Below are 17743 nucleotides of genomic sequence, written 5' to 3' on the forward strand. Positions count from 1 at the left end.
CGCCCCTCCCCCCGCCCGGTGTCACCTCCCCTCCTCCCTCCCTGCCACCCCTGCAGGTGGGGAGCCTGGACGCCATGGACTGCAGCTGTGTCTCGGATCTGCTCCTGGCCCCCTCCATGCCGGCTCTCTGGACACCAGGTACATGCATTTTATTTACAAAATACTCAGCCCTGCTGAAGCTGGGGGGCTGTGGCGGGGGGGGGGGGGGGGGGGGGGGGCGGAGGGGTGAGCTGTAGACACGTCTTCCGGAGTTTATTGTTTATTTACCTGCAAGGAGAAGAGGCGTGCACGTGTGTATCAGAAAGATAGAGGAGCGAGAAGTGACTGGAGGACTGCAGAGGGCAGGACAAAAAGAAGGAAGCCGAGACAGAGAAGCGAAGAGAGGGAGAAGGAAGGGAGAGGAAAGACACGTGGAAAAGGCACGAAAAAGGAAAATAAAGAACCCAAGGAGAGGAGAGCGCACGAAGAGGGAGGCGGAGTAAAGAAAAAAGGACAGGTGTGAAGGAAGCAAAGAAGGAGGGTGGAAAGAGAAAGGGGTGAAGAGGCAATTACAACCAAGAACAGCGCAAAAAGGAGAGAAGGACAAATGTAGGAGAGACTGAATAATAAATAAAAAACAGAGTAAAAGAAGGAAAAGAACATGGACGGGGAGGGGAGCGGGGGTAGAAGAATGGGCGAAGAGACCCGAACAAAATGAAATGAAGAGAAGGAAGATGCGATAGAAATGCATAAGAACGAGTGAAATAGAGCGAGGGGGGGTATGTGTGGTCGAGAAGGGAAGAGAAAGACAAGAGGAAAAGAAAGAGAAACACTGAAGGGGGGAGGCACGCGAGGCACAGCTGGCCAGCTGCGGGCAGGCGCGCGCGCGTCGGGGTGCGTGCGCACGCGCTCCTGGCTTCTGTCACCGCTGGAACTTGTTCTGTAGAAGAGGAGTTGCTGGGGGTTGTTCTGAGACCCCCGACAGCGGGGACAGGAGTGGACGAGGGAGGAAGCTGCAATGAAGTGAGAGAGGGGGCGGTGCGCGCGAAGAAGGGGTGTAACTAGTAAGAGAGAGTAGAAAAGAGTGCCAGTGTGTGGGGGGGGGGGGCAAACATGCCTGGAAAACAAGTGGATTAAAGGTAAAATTAAAAAAAAAAAACTAGAAGGAAGAGTTAAAACTGAAGGGGTGAGAAGGAAAAAGAGGCCGCAGGGGACAGTGGGTGCGCACGGGTCACTCCGAGGTGTACACGGGACACGTGATCCACATGACTGTGGTTGTGCACGGGTCAGTCCGAGATGTATTGTATTGTAAATTGCATTTATATAGCGCTTACTACCCCTGACGAGGCGTCGAAGCGCTTTTTCAGTGAGTAGCACGCTACTCCGGGACCCATAGAGGATTAGTGTTGAATTAGTATAGTGAAACATGCAAGTACATTGTAAGTGGGGGATGGGTTAGTCAGTTCATTGGGTTTGGAATGATAGCAGAAGGATAGAGGAGGACAAAGGTTTGTATTTATATAGCGCTTGTTGACGCACGCTATTCAGGAAGCCTACAAAGGATTAGTGGTGAATTAATATGGTGAAATATGAAGTAATTTCAGTGGTGGATATTAGTCAGTTACTTAGAGTGAGAAGGATAGCAGAGGGATAAAAGGGGAAGAAAGATTTGCATTCATATAGCACTTGTTACCCCTGAGTCAGCGGGGGACAGTGGGTGTGCACGGGTCACTCCGAGGTGTACACGGGGCACCTGATCCACTGGGGACTGTGGGTGTGCACAGGTCACCCGAGCCCGAGGTGTACACGGAGCGCCTGCAGGTAAGGTACAATCGGGGCTCTGAGACCGCTGGGGACAGTAGGTGTACATGGGTCCGGCGTGCACTTGAGCCATGTGCATGTGCATGAGTGGCGCACGAGGCAATGGAAGCCCCTATGGACACTCAGCAGAAACCCTGGGCAATAAACTCTGCTGCGCTTGCAGAGTTTGCAAAGTTTTCCCACACACCGTGTTATGTCGAGTTCCGAAAAACTCCGCTCTGTGGAGCAGAGTGTTTCCCTTGCTCGTGAACATGGAAAATCAACCTCCCAGCGAGATTTCTCAACACCGGCGGTCGGATTCCTCATTGCGAGTGCTCTTGCGAGTGCTCGCGTGTACTCGAATTCCTCATTGCGAGTGCTCGCGTGTACTCGGATTCCTCATTGCGAGTGCTCGCATGTACTCGGATTCCTCATTGCGAGTGCTCGCGTGTACTCGGCGGTCAGATTCCTCATTGCAAGGGCTCGCGTGTACTCGTGATGCGTTGAGAGACCATCCGTTCGCTTTGAGAAAGCTGCTGCTCGAGTAAGAAGTCTACTCGAGCGGCAGAAGGGAAGCAGTGCTTGCTTGCTGGAGCCGTTCACAATGATTGCAGTGTGGACAAACGTCCGGTACTGCAAACCACAGCAAATGGCATTTATCTAATGCATTCCGCTGCTTGCGGAACTCCGGTTAGCGCTGCAGAGATTTTTTTGTACTCCACCCGGGCCCAGGCCTACTCAGCAAAAAGGCAACGGAGGCCTCTAGGGGCACTCAGCACAAGAGGCACGGGAGGCCTCTAGGGACACTTGGCACAAGAGGCAACGGAGGCCTCTAGGGCACTCAGCACAAGAGGCACCGGAGGCCTCTAGTGACACTCAGCACAAGAGGCACCGGAGGCCTCTAGGGGCACTCAGCACAAGAGGCACCGGAGGCCTCTAGTGACACTCAGCACAAGAGGCACCGGAGGCCTCTAGTGACACTCAGCACAAGAGGCACCGGAGGCCTCTAGGGACACTGAGCACAAGAGGCACCGGAGGCCTCTAGTGACACTCAGCACAAGAGGCACCGGAGGCCTCTAGTGACACTCAGCAGAAGAGGCGCCGGAGGCCTCTAGTGACACTCAGCACAAGAGGCACTGAGGCCTCTAAGGGCACTCAGCACAAGAGGCACCGGAGGCCTCAAGGACACCCAGCACAAGAGGCACCAGAGGCCTCTAAGGACACTCAGCACAAGAGGCACTGAGGCCTCTAAGGGCACTCAGCACAAGAGGCACCGGAGGCCTCTAGGGACACTCGGCACAAGAGGCGCCCGAGGCCTCTAGGGACCACTCAGTACAAGAGGCACTGGAGGCCTCTAGGGACACTCAGAAAAAGAGGCACCGGAGGCCTCTAGGGACACTCAGCACAAGAGGCACCAGAGGCCTCTAGGGGCACTCAGCACAAGAGGCACCGGAGGCCTCTAGCGGCACTCGGAACAAGAGGCACCGGAGGCCTCTAGGGGACACTCAGCACAAGAGGCACCGGAGGCCTCTAGGGACACTCAGAACAAGAGGCACCGGAGGCCTCTAGGGACACTCAGCACAAGAGGCACCGGAGGCCTCTAAGGGCACTCCGTACAAGAGGCACCGGAGGCCTCTAAGGGCACTCAGCACAAGAGGCACCCGAGGCCTCTAGGGACACTCAGCACAAGAGGCACCGGAGGCCTCTAAGGGCACTCCGTACAAGAGGCACCGGAGGCCTCTAGGGACACTCAGCACAAGAGGCACCGGAGGCCTCTAGGGACACTCAGCACAAGAGGCACCGGAGGCCTCTAGGGGCACTCAGCACAAGAGGCACCGGAGGCCTCTAGGGACACTCAGCACAAGAGGCACCGGAGGCCTCTAAGGGCTCTCAGCACAAGAGGCACCGGAGGCCTCTAGGGACACTCGGCACAAGAGGCACCCGAGGCCTCTAGGGACACTCGGCACAAGAGGCACCAGAGGCCTCTAGGGACACTCGGCACAAGAGGCACCAGAGGCCTCTAGGGACACTCGGCACAAGAGGCACCGGAGGCCTCTAGGGACACTCAGCACAAGAGGTGCCCGAGGCCTCTAGGGACACTCGGCACAAGAGGCACCCGAGGCCTCTAGGGACACTCAGCACAAGAGGCACCGGAGGCCTCTAGGGGCACTCAGCACAAGTGGCACCGGAGGCCTCTAGGGACACTCCGTACAAGAGGCGCCCAAGGCCTCTAGGGACACTCAGAACAAGAGGCACCGGAGGCCTCTAGGGACACTCAGCACAAGAGGCACCGGAGGCCTCTAAGGGCTCTCAGCACAAGAGGCACCGGAGGCCTCTAGGGACACTCGGCACAAGAGGCACCCGAGGCCTCTAGGGACACTCGGCACAAGAGGCACCAGAGGCCTCTAGGGACACTCGGCACAAGAGGCACCAGAGGCCTCTAGGGACACTCGGCACAAGAGGCACCGGAGGCCTCTAGGGACACTCAGCACAAGAGGTGCCAGAGGCCTCTAGGGGCACTCAGTACAAGAGGCACCGGAGGCCTCTAGGGACACTCAGTACAAGAGGCACCGGAGGCCTCTAGGGACACTCAGCACAAGAGGCACTGAGGCCTCTAGGGACACTCAGTACAAGAGGCACCGGAGGCCTCTAGGGACACTCAGCACAAGAGGCACTGAGGCCTCTAGGGACACTCAGGACAAGAGGCACCGGAGGCCTCTAGGGACACTCAGCACAAGAGGCACCGGCGGCCTCTAAGGGCACTCAGGACAAGAGGCACCGGAGGCCTCTAGGGACACTCAGCACAAGAGGCACCGGCGGCCCCTAGGGACACTCAGCACAAGAGGCACCGGAGGCCTCTAGGGACACTCAGCACAAGAGGCACTGAGGCCTCTAGGGACACTCAGGACAAGAGGCACAGGAGGCCTCTAGGGACACTCAGCACAAGAGGCACCGGCGGCCCCTAGGGACACTCGGCACAAGAGGCACCGGAGTCCTCTAGGGACACTCCGTACAAGAGGCGCCCGAGGCCTCTAGGGACACTCAGCACAAGAGGCACCGGAGGCCTCTAGGGGCACTCAGCACAAGAGGCACCAGAGGCCTCTAGGGACACTCAGCACAAGAGGCACCGGAGGACTCTATGGGCACTCAGCAGAAGAGGCACCGGAGGCCTCTAGGGACACTCAGAACAAGAGGCACACTAGGGACTAGGGACACTAGGAACACTCCGTACAAGAGGTACCGGAGGCCTCAAGGGACACTCGGCACAAGAGGCACCAGAGGCCTCTAGGGACACTCAGGACAAGAGGCACCGGAGGCCTCTAGGGACACTCAGCACAAGAGGCACCGGCGGCCTCTAAGGGCACTCAGGACAAGAGGCACCGGAGGCCTCTAGGGACACTCAGCACAAGAGGCACCGGCGGCCCCTAGGGACACTCAGCATAAGAGGCACCGGAGGCCTCTAGCGACACTCGGCAGAAGAGGCACTGAGGCCTCTAGGGACACTCAGGACAAGAGGCACCGGAGGCCTCTAGGGACACTCAGCACAAGAGGCACCGGCGGCCCCTAGGGACACTCGGCACAAGAGGCACCGGAGTCCTCTAGGGACACTCCGTACAAGAGGCGCCCGAAGCCTCTAGGGACACTCAGCACAAGAGGCACCGGAGGCCTCTAGGGGCACTCAGCACAAGAGGCACCAGAGGCCTCTAGGGACACTCAGCACAAGAGGCACCGGAGGACTCTAGGGGCACTCAGCAGAAGAGGCACCGGAGGCCTCTAGGGACACTCAGAACAAGAGGCACACTAGGGACTAGGGACACTAGCGACACTCCGTACAAGAGGTACCGGAGGCCTCAAGGGACACTCGGCACAAGAGGCACCAGAGGCCTCTAGGGACACTCAGCACAAGAGGCGCCCGAGGCCTCTAGGGACACTCAGCACAAGAGGCACCAGAGGCCTCTAGGGACACTCAGCACAAGAGGCGCCGGAGGCCTCTAGGGACACTCAGCACAAGAGGCACCGGAGGCCTCTAGGGACACTCGGCACAAGAGGCACCAGAGGCCTCTAGGGACACTCGGCACAAGAGGCACCAGAGGCCTCTAGGGACACTCAGCACAAGAGGCGCCCGAGGCCTCTAGGGACACTCAGCACAAGAGGCACCGGAGGCCTCTAGGGACACTCAGCAGAAGAGACACCCGAGGCCTCTAAGGGCTCTCAGCACAAGAGGCACCGGAGGCCTCTAGGGACATTCAGCACAAGAGGCACCGGAGGCCTCTAGGGACACTCAGCACAAGAGGCACCGGAGGCCTCTAGGGACACTCGGCACAAGAGGCACCAGAGGCCTCTAGGGACACTCGGCACAAGAGGCACCAGAGGCCTCTAGGGACACTCCGTACAAGAGGCGCCCAAGGCCTCTAGGAACACTCAGCACAAGAGGCGCCCAAGGCCTCTAGGATCACTCAGCACAAGAGGTACTGAGGCCTCTAGGGACACTCGGCACAAGAGGCACCAGAGGCCTCTAGGGACACTCAGCACAAGAGGCACTGAGGCCTCTAAGGGCACTCAGCACAAGAGGCACCGGAGGCCTCTAGGGACACTCAGCACAAGAGGCACCGGAGGCCTCTAGGGACACTCAGCACAAGAGGCACCGGAGGCCTCTAGGGACACTCAGCACAAGAGGCACCGGAGGCCTCTAGGGATACTCAGCACAAGAGGCGCCCGAGGCCTCTAGGGACACTCGGCACAAGAGGCACCGGAGGCCTCTAGGGACACTCAGCACAAGAGGCACCGGAGGCCTCTAGGGACACTCAGCACAAGAGGCACCGGAGGCCTCTAGGGACACTCAGCACAAGAGGCACCGGAGGCCTCTAGGGACACTCAGAACAAGAGGCACCGGAGGCCTCTAGGGACACTCAGCACAAGAGGCACCGGAGGCCTCTAGCGGCACTCGGCACAAGAGGCACCGGAGGCCTCTAGGGACACTCAGCACAAGAGGCACCGGAGGCCTCTAGGGACACTCAGAACAAGAGGCACCGGAGGCCTCTAGGGACACTCAGCACAAGAGGCACCGGAGGCCTCTAAGGGCACTCTGTACAAGAGGCACCGGAGGCCTCTAAGGGCACTCAGCACAAGAGGCACCGGAGGCCTCTAAGGGCACTCAGCACAAGAGGCACCGGAGGCCTCTAGGGACACTCAGAACAAGAGGCACCGGAGGCGTCTAGGGACACTCAGCACAAGAGGCACCGGAGGCCTCTAAGGGCACTCCGTACAAGAGGCACCGGAGGCCTCAAGGGACACTCAGCACAAGAGGCGCCCGAGGCATCTAGGGACACTCAGCACAAGAGGCACCGGAGGCCTCTAAGGGCACTCCGTACAAGAGGCACCGGAGGCCTCTAGGGACACTCAGCACAAGAGGCACCGGAGGCCTCTAGGGACACTCAGAACAAGAGGCACCGGAGGCCTCTAGGGACACTCAGCACAAGAGGCACCGGAGGCCTCTAGGGACACTCAGCACAAGAGGCACCGGAGGCCTCTAGGGACACTCAGCACAAGAGGCACCGGAGGCCTCTAGGGACACTCAGCACAAGAGGCGCCCGAGGCCTCTAGGGACACTCGGCACAAGAGGCACCGGAGGCCTCTAGGGACACTCGGCACAAGAGGCACCGGAGGCCTCTAGGGACACTCAGCACAAGAGGCACCGGAGGCCTCTAGGGACACTCAGAACAAGAGGCACCGGAGGCCTCTAGGATCACTCAGCACAAGAGGCAATGAGGCCTCTAGGGACACTCGGCACAAGAGGCACCAGAGGCCTCTAGGGACACTCAGCACAAGAGGCACTGAGGCCTCTAAGGGCACTCAGCACAAGAGGCGCCGGAGGCCTCTAGGGACACTCAGCACAAGAGGCACCGGAGGCCTCTAGGGACACTCAGCACAAGAGGCACCGGAGGCCTCTAGGGACACTCAGCACAAGAGGCACCGGAGGCCTCTAGGGACACTCGGCACAAGAGGCGCCCGAGGCCTCTAGGGACACTCGGCACAAGAGGCACCGGAGGCCTCTAGGGACACTCAGCACAAGAGGCACCGGAGGCCTCTAGGGACACTCAGCACAAGAGGCACCGGAGGCCTCTAGGGACACTCAGCACAAGAGGCACCGGAGGCCTCTAGGGACACTCAGCACAAGAGGCACCGGAGGCCTCTAGGGACACTCAGAACAAGAGGCACCGGAGGCCTCTAGGGACACTCAGCACAAGAGGCACCGGAGGCCTCTAGCGGCACTCGGCACAAGAGGCACCGGAGGCCTCTAGGGACACTCAGCACAAGAGGCACCGGAGGCCTCTAGGGACACTCAGAACAAGAGGCACCGGAGGCCTCTAGGGACACTCAGCACAAGAGGCACCGGAGGCCTCTAAGGGCACTCTGTACAAGAGGCACCGGAGGCCTCTAAGGGCACTCAGCACAAGAGGCACCGGAGGCCTCTAAGGGCACTCAGCACAAGAGGCACCGGAGGCCTCTAGGGACACTCAGAACAAGAGGCACCGGAGGCCTCTAGGGACACTCAGCACAAGAGGCACCGGAGGCCTCTAAGGGCACTCCGTACAAGAGGCACCCGAGGCCTCTAGGGACACTCAGCACAAGAGGCACCGGAGGCGTCTAGGGACACTCAGCACAAGAGGCACCGGAGGCCTCTAAGGGCACTCCGTACAAGAGGCACCGGAGGCCTCAAGGGACACTCAGCACAAGAGGCGCCCGAGGCATCTAGGGACACTCAGAACAAGAGGCACCGGAGGCCTCTAGGGACACTCAGCACAAGAGGCACCGGAGGCCTCTAAGGGCACTCTGTACAAGAGGCACCGGAGGCCTCTAAGGGCACTCAGCACAAGAGGCACCGGAGGCCTCTAAGGGCACTCAGCACAAGAGGCACCGGAGGCCTCTAGGGACACTCAGAACAAGAGGCACCGGAGGCGTCTAGGGACACTCAGCACAAGAGGCACCGGAGGCCTCTAAGGGCACTCCGTACAAGAGGCACCGGAGGCCTCAAGGGACACTCAGCACAAGAGGCGCCCGAGGCATCTAGGGACACTCAGCACAAGAGGCACCGGAGGCCTCTAAGGGCACTCCGTACAAGAGGCACCGGAGGCCTCTAGGGACACTCAGCACAAGAGGCACCGGAGGCCTCTAGGGACACTCAGAACAAGAGGCACCGGAGGCCTCTAGGGACACTCAGCACAAGAGGCACCGGAGGCCTCTAGGGACACTCAGCACAAGAGGCACCGGAGGCCTCTAGGGACACTCAGCACAAGAGGCACCGGAGGCCTCTAGGGACACTCAGCACAAGAGGCGCCCGAGGCCTCTAGGGACACTCGGCACAACAGGCACCGGAGGCCTCTAGGGACACTCGGCACAAGAGGCACCGGAGGCCTCTAGGGACACTCAGCACAAGAGGCACCGGAGGCCTCTAGGGACACTCAGAACAAGAGGCACCGGAGGCCTCTAGGATCACTCAGCACAAGAGGCAATGAGGCCTCTAGGGACACTCGGCACAAGAGGCACCAGAGGCCTCTAGGGACACTCAGCACAAGAGGCACTGAGGCCTCTAAGGGCACTCAGCACAAGAGGCGCCGGAGGCCTCTAGGGACACTCAGCACAAGAGGCACCGGAGGCCTCTAGGGACACTCAGCACAAGAGGCACCGGAGGCCTCTAGGGACACTCAGCACAAGAGGCACAGGAGGCCTCTAGGGACACTCAGCACAAGAGGCGCCCGAGGCCTCTAGGGACACTCGGCACAAGAGGCACCGGAGGCCTCTAGGGACACTCAGCACAAGAGGCACCGGAGGCCTCTAGGGACACTCAGCACAAGAGGCACCGGAGGCCTCTAGGGACACTCAGCACAAGAGGCACCGGAGGCCTCTAGGGACACTCAGAACAAGAGGCACCGGAGGCCTCTAGGGACACTCAGCACAAGAGGCACCGGAGGCCTCTAGCGGCACTCGGCACAAGAGGCACCGGAGGCCTCTAGGGACACTCAGCACAAGAGGCACCGGAGGCCTCTAGGGACACTCAGAACAAGAGGCACCGGAGGCCTCTAGGGACACTCAGCACAAGAGGCACCGGAGGCCTCTAAGGGCACTCTGTACAAGAGGCACCGGAGGCCTCTAAGGGCACTCAGCACAAGAGGCACCGGAGGCCTCTAAGGGCACTCAGCACAAGAGGCACCGGAGGCCTCTAGGGACACTCAGAACAAGAGGCACCGGAGGCCTCTAGGGACACTCAGCACAAGAGGCACCGGAGGCCTCTAAGGGCACTCCGTACAAGAGGCACCCGAGGCCTCTAGGGACACTCAGCACAAGAGGCACCGGAGGCGTCTAGGGACACTCAGCACAAGAGGCACCGGAGGCCTCTAAGGGCACTCCGTACAAGAGGCACCGGAGGCCTCAAGGGACACTCAGCACAAGAGGCGCCCGAGGCATCTAGGGACACTCAGCACAAGAGGCACCGGAGGCCTCTAAGGGCACTCCGTACAAGAGGCACCGGAGGCCTCTAGGGACACTCAGCACAAGAGGCACCGGAGGCCTCTAGGGACACTCAGAACAAGAGGCACCGGAGGCCTCTAGGGACACTCAGCACAAGAGGCACCGGAGGCCTCTAGGGACACTCAGCACAAGAGGCACCGGAGGCCTCTAGGGACACTCAGCACAAGAGGCACCGGAGGCCTCTAGGGACACTCAGCACAAGAGGCGCCCGAGGCCTCTAGGGACACTCGGCACAAGAGGCACCGGAGGCCTCTAGGGACACTCGGCACAAGAGGCACCGGAGGCCTCTAGGGACACTCAGCACAAGAGGCACCGGAGGCCTCTAGGGACACTCAGAACAAGAGGCACCGGAGGCCTCTAGGATCACTCAGCACAAGAGGCAATGAGGCCTCTAGGGACACTCGGCACAAGAGGCACCAGAGGCCTCTAGGGACACTCAGCACAAGAGGCACTGAGGCCTCTAAGGGCACTCAGCACAAGAGGCGCCGGAGGCCTCTAGGGACACTCAGCACAAGAGGCACCGGAGGCCTCTAGGGACACTCAGCACAAGAGGCACCGGAGGCCTCTAGGGACACTCAGCACAAGAGGCACCGGAGGCCTCTAGGGACACTCAACACAAGAGGCGCCCGAGGCCTCTAGGGACACTCGGCACAAGAGGCACCGGAGGCCTCTAGGGACACTCAGCACAAGAGGCACCGGAGGCCTCTAGGGACACTCAGCACAAGAGGCACCGGAGGCCTCTAGGGACACTCAGCACAAGAGGCACCGGAGGCCTCTAGGGACACTCAGAACAAGAGGCACCGGAGGCCTCTAGGGACACTCAGCACAAGAGGCACCGGAGGCCTCTAGCGGCACTCGGCACAAGAGGCACCGGAGGCCTCTAGGGACACTCAGCACAAGAGGCACCGGAGGCCTCTAGGGACACTCAGAACAAGAGGCACCGGAGGCCTCTAGGGACACTCAGCACAAGAGGCACCGGAGGCCTCTAAGGGCACTCTGTACAAGAGGCACCGGAGGCCTCTAAGGGCACTCAGCACAAGAGGCACCAGAGGCCTCTAAGGGCACTCAGCACAAGAGGCACCGGAGGCCTCTAGGGACACTCAGAACAAGAGGCACCGGAGGCCTCTAGGGACACTCAGCACAAGAGGCACCGGAGGCCTCTAAGGGCACTCCGTACAAGAGGCACCGGAGGCCTCAAGGGGCACTCAGCACAAGAGGCGCCCGAGGCCTCTAGGGACACTCAGCACAAGAGGCACCGGAGGCCTCTAAGGGCACTCCGTACAAGAGGCACCGGAGGCCTCTAGGGACACTCAGCACAAGAGGCACTGGAGGCCTCTAGGGACACTCAGAACAAGAAGCACCGGAGGCCTCTAGGGACACTCAGCACAAGAGGCACCGGAGGCCTCTAGGGACACTCAGCACAAGAGGCACCGGAGGCCTCTAGGGACACTCGGCACAAGAGGCACCGGAGGCCTCTAGGGACACTCAGCACAAGAGGCACCGGAGGCCTCTAGGGACACTCAGCACAAGAGGCACCGGCGGCCCCTAGGGACACTCGGCACAAGAGGCACTGGAGTCCTCTAGTGACACTCCGTACAAGAGGCGCCCGAGGCCTCTAGGGACACTCAGCACAAGAGGCACCGGAGGACTCTAGGGGCACTCAGCACAAGAGGCACCGGAGGCCTCTAAGGGCACTCAGCACAAGAGGCACCGGAGGCCTCTAAGGGCACTCAGCACAAGAGGCACCGGAGGCCTCTAAGGGCACTCAGCACAAGAGGCACAGGAGGCCTCTAGGGGCACTCAGCACAAGAGGCACAGGAGGCCTCTAGGGACACTCGGCACAAGAGGCACCGGAGGCCTCTAGGGACACTCAGCACAAGAGGCACCGGAGGCCTCTAGGGACACTCAGCACAAGAGGCACGGGAGGCCTCTAGGGACACTCAGCACAAGAGGCGCCCGAGGCCTCTAGGGACACTCAGAACAAGAGGCACCGGAGGCCTCTAGGGACACTCAGCACAAGAGGCAGCGGAGGCCCCTAAGGCCACTCAGGACAAGAGGCACCCGAGGCCCCTAAGGCCACTCAGCACAAGAGGCGCCCAAGGCCTCTAGGGACACTCAGCAGAAGAGGCACCCGAGGCCTCTAGGGACACTCAGCACAAGAGGCACCGGAGGCCTCTAGGACACTCAGCACAAGAGGCACCGGAGGCCTCTAGGACACTCAGCACAAGAGGCACCGGAGGCCTCTAGGGACACTCAGCAGAAGAGACACCTGAGGCCTCTAAGGGCACTCAGCACAAGAGGCACAGGAGGCCTCTAGGGGCACTCAGCACAAGAGGCACGGGAGGCCTCTAGGGACACTCAGCACAAGAGCCCCCCGAGGCCTCTAGGGACACTCAGAACAAGAGGCACCGGAGGCCTCTAGGGACACTCAGCACAAGAGGCACCGGAGGCCTCTAGGGACACTCAGCACAAGAGGCACCGGAGGCCTCTAGGGACAATCAGCACAAGAGGCGCCGGAGGCCTCTAGGGACACTCAGCACAAGAGGCACCGGAGGCCTCTAGGGACACTCGGCACAAGAGGCACCAGAGGCCTCTAGGGACACTCGGCACAAGAGGCACCAGAGGCCTCTAGGGACACTCAGCACAAGAGGCGCCCGAGGCCTCTAGGGACACTCAGCACAAGAGGCACCGGAGGCCTCTAGGGACACTCAGCAGAAGAGACACCTGAGGCCTCTAAGGGCTCTCAGCACAAGAGGCACCGGAGGCCTCTAGGGACACTCGGCACAAGAGGCACCGGAGGCCTCTAGGGACACTCGGCACAAGAGGCACCGGAGGCCTCTAGGGGCACTCGGCCTAAGAGGTGCACGAGGCCTCTAGGAACACTCAGCACAAGAGGCACCGGAGGCCTCTAGGGACACTCAGCACAAGAGGTGCCTGAGGCCTCTAGGGACACTCAGCACAAGAGGCACCGGAGGTCTCTAGGGACACTCAGCCCAAGAGGCACCGGAGGCCTCTAGGGACACTCAGTACAAGAGGCACCGGAGGCCTCTAGGGGCACTCAGCACAAGAGGCACCGGAGGCCTCTAGGGGCACTCAGCACAAGAGGCACCGGAGGCCTCTAGGGACACTCAGCACAAGAGGCGCCCGAGGCCTCTAGGGACACTCCGTACAAGAGGCGCCCAAGGCCTCTAGGGGCACTCAGCACAAGAGGCACCAGAGGCCTCTAGGGACACTCAGCACAAGAGGCACCTGAGGCCTCTAGGGGCACTCGGCACAAGAGGCACCGGAGGCCTCTAGGGACACTCAGCACAAGAGGCACCGGAGGCCTCTAGGGACACTCAGCACAAGAGGCACCGGAGGCCTCTAGGGGCACTCGGCACAAGAGGCACCGGAGGCCTCTAGGGACACTCAGCAGAAGAGGCGCCGGAGGCCTCTAGGGACACTCAGCACAAGAGGCACCGGAGGCCTCTAGGGACACTCGGCACAAGAGGCACCAGAGGCCTCTAGGGACACTCGGCACAAGAGGCACCAGAGGCCTCTAGGGGCACTCGGCCTAAGAGGTGCACGAGGCCTCTAGGAACACTCAGCACAAGAGGCGCCCGAGGCCTCTAGGGACACTCGGCACAAGAGGCACCGGAGGTCTCTAGGGACACTCAGCCCAAGAGGTGCCTGAGGCCTCTAGGGACACTCAGCACAAGAGGCACCGGAGGCCTCTAGGGACACTCGGCACAAGAGGCACCCAAGGCCTCGAGGGACACTCAGCACAAGAGGCACCGGAGGCCTTTAGGGACACTCAGCAGAAGAGGCACCGGAGGCCTCTAAGGGCACTCAGCAGAAGAGACACCGGAGGCCTCTAGGGACACTCAGAGGAAGAGGCGCCGGAGGCCTCTAGGGACACTCAGCACAAGAGGCACCGGAGGCGTCTATGGGACACTCAGGACAAGAGGGGACAGCTGGAGTAGTTTTAGGTACACAGAGGTATTTGGACATATCTGTAGCAGTAACAGGTACATGGAGACAGCGGGAGGCATCAGGAGCAGTATGTGATACATGTAGAAGCTCTGGAGACAGAACATCTGCAGATACACCTGGGGCAGCTATGGGCACATAGAGCACCTACAGATACACAGGGGCAGTGGACACTTGGGGCCCCTGCAGATTCACAGGGGCATCTACGAACACATGGAGCACCTGCAGATACACAGGGGCACCTGTGGACAAATGGAGCGGCTGCTGATACACAGGGCACCTATGGACACCTTGAATAGTTGCAGATACACAGGGTTATCTCTGGACACTTGGAGCACATGCAGATACACAGGGGCACCGATGGGCACATGGAGCACCTGCAGATACAAGGGGACAGCTCTGGACACATGGAACACCTGTAGATACACAGGGGCAGCTCTGGACACTTGGGGCCCCTGCAGATACACAGGGGCACCTAAGAACAAATGTAGTACCTGCAGATCCACAGGGGTAGTCAAACACCATGATCCAGCACTCTCCACAAAAAATCACTTGCAGACAAGTAGATAAACAAATATAATAAAGTATTCTAGAATCCGTTCTGTAAGGCTTTCAAAGTTATTTATTCTTTTTCTTCACAAAATGCGTAGCCAACGCGTTTCGTCCAAAAGGACTTCTTCAGGGCAACAGAATGATATATTTAGCTTTACTGTCAGTCTTCCAATTTTGTCTCCGAGAATAAATATTCTTTGAGAACAGCACCTTATGTCATGTTCCCATTATTCTAGAAAGAGCGCCGTTGTCTCGAATCACGTAGGTGTCCTTTTTTCTAGAATAATGGGAACCTGACAAACCACAGAAATCAGATGTGGAACTTATTCTAGACAGATAACCACGTGTCATACATAGTGAGGTGGCTGTCTCCGCGCAAGAACTGGATGGTTATATAATACATTTCAGGACTGAATAAATTAACGAATATAGATGGACTAATAAGTACAGAAAGGAACAGACTTGCATTTTTATAAGGTGTTGATCTCAAAGAATATTTATTATCGGGGACAAAATTGGAAGACTGACAGTAAAGCTAAATACATTATTCTGTTGCCCTGAAGAAGTCCTTTTGGACGAAACGCGTTGGCTATGCATTTTGTGAAGAAAAAGAATAAAGAACTTTTAAAGCCTTATAGAACGGATTCTAGAATACTTTATTATATTTGTTTATCTACTTGTCTGCTGTTGATTTTTTGTGGAGAGTGCTGGATCATAGTGTTTGACTGTAATTTGTGGGTTTATTCCCTTGGAAGCTTAAGGGTACTTAGCTTCAGTTCCTTGGCACCCAGACTTTTTGAATACATAGCCAACATTATAGATAAGTGCAGTCACGATTGCCCTATACCCTGGATTCTCAGTTGTTGTTGTCAGATCCACAGGGGCAGCTCTGGGCACTTGGAGCGTCTGCAGATACACAAGGGCACCAATGGACACATGGAGCACCCGCAAACACACAAGGGCAGCTCCGGCCACAAGGGCAGCTCAGGATACTTGGAGCACCTGCAGTTACACAGGGGCAGCTCTGCAGATACACAGGGGCAGCTCTGGACACTTGGAATACCTACAGGTTCACAGGGGCAGCTCTGGACAGATGGAGCACCTGCAGATACACTGGGGCAACCTAAGCACCTGCAGATACACAGGGGCCTCTCTGGACACAGGGAGCACCAGCAGATACACTGGGGCAGCTCAGGGCACATGGAACACCTGCAGATACAAAGGGGCACCTATGGACACATGGAACACCTGCAGCCGATAGACTAACTGCATGGAGACAGAAAGCTTATGAATGCAGTGAGCAGGTTGGTCACCACCTAGCGATTAAGGCAAGACAAAAAGCCACACAGAATTCAATTGCAGCTAATAATGATCCTTCACAAGGTAAAATTACTGATCCAGAAGGGATCCATAAGGTATTTTATTTATATTATCAAGAACTGTATCACAAGACCAATCCTGATAGCTTGAATGACATTAAGATATATCTTGATCAATTCCCAGCTGCACAACTATCTCAAGACGAACAGTTGCAAATGGACGAGGCCCCTCAGTAGATTGATATCTTACTATGCATCAATAGCCTCCCTAGTGGCAAAGCCACTGGCTTGGATAGTATCCCGATGGAATTCTATAAGAGGTTTTCGACTGAATTGAAGGGAGGTATGCAGCGGCTAATCGAGCATGTATATAAAGGGGGAATCATGAACACAAGCAAAAGTAATAGTTTTTCTGAAAAAGAACAAAACAGCTCTAGAACCCGGCTCTTATCGCCCAATTACGCTGATAGATGCTGACAGCAAGATTTATTCTAAAATCCTAGCTGTTCGCCTGGCGGGGGTAATTCACAAAGTAGTATCACCAAGACAACATGGCTTTATTCCAGGACGTGGTACTATAGATCACATTAGAAGGGCTATATCACTCTTTGATGCCGCTAAAATTACCCGGGATCTTACTGCGTTACTTTTGCTTGAAGCAGAAAAGGCCTTTGACAGGGTCTCTTGGCTTTTTTTATGGGAGGCCCTGGTAATGGGCCAGAATTGGCCAAGGACTTATACAGGCATTTAAAACTTTATATGAACAGGGAATTTACAGACTCATTTAATATAACAAGAGACCCACAGCAGGGATGCCCGAGCTCGCCGCTTCTGTTTGCCTTATACATAGACCCTTTCTTACAACATTCGGAGGCTAATCTAAACATTAGCCCTATCATCTCCCAGGGTTGAGAAACTAAAGTATTGGCCTATGCCGATGATGTTGCTATACTGACTGCTAACCCGGAAATAACTATGATTGAGGTTGAGGCAGAGGTGGTGAGATTCGGACGATACTCTGGATATACTCTTAATAGTACCAAGACACAAATTATATGTAAGAATATAGCCATGGATAATGAGAGTAGACAGGTTGATAAGGCCACATATCTTGGAGTCAATATTATGACTAATTTAGAAAATATTGTTGAATATAATATTGATCCTTTGAGAGCTAAAACTAAAGTCGAGTTAGTAAGGCTGCATAATTTACATCTATCAATTATAGGTCGATGCAATATAATCAAAATGCTTTTCTCTCCTAAATTTTTATATTATTTAAGAGCAATACCATTACAATTTAGTATCATCTGCTTGAAGAAAATTGAAGATTTGTTTTCACGATTTATTTGGGCATATGAAAAGCCAAGAAGGGCTTATAAATACTTACCTGTGCCAAAAGAAAGGGGTGGACTGGCTCTGCCAAATATAAGATTATATTATTGGGTTATTACTCTTTTGAGTACTCTAACCCTTATCAGGGAAAAACCAAAAGAAAGATCTCTAGAGGATATACCAACACCGATCAAACTTTTAATGGGTGGAGAAGCATGGGGATGCGCTCGGAGATTCCTGAATGACTGCCACTATAAGAA

General features: G+C 57.3%; 1 protein-coding gene across 1 annotated transcript in view; it reads left to right on the forward strand.

The window, feature by feature from the left end:
• The first annotated feature begins 74 nt into the window (after nt 1-74).
• The window catches only part of ERFL (ETS repressor factor like), an 81887-nt gene continuing 64218 nt past the window's right edge, over nt 75-17743 (forward strand). The window contains exon 1 of the mRNA XM_078652918.1: nt 75-138. Within this exon, the coding sequence (XP_078509044.1) occupies nt 75-138 (64 nt within the window). The remainder of the gene's footprint in view (nt 139-17743) is intronic.

This window comes from Lissotriton helveticus, chromosome 7, assembly GCF_964261635.1.
Source record: "Lissotriton helveticus chromosome 7, aLisHel1.1, whole genome shotgun sequence".
In the NCBI taxonomy this organism is placed as follows: Eukaryota; Metazoa; Chordata; class Amphibia; order Caudata; family Salamandridae; genus Lissotriton; species Lissotriton helveticus.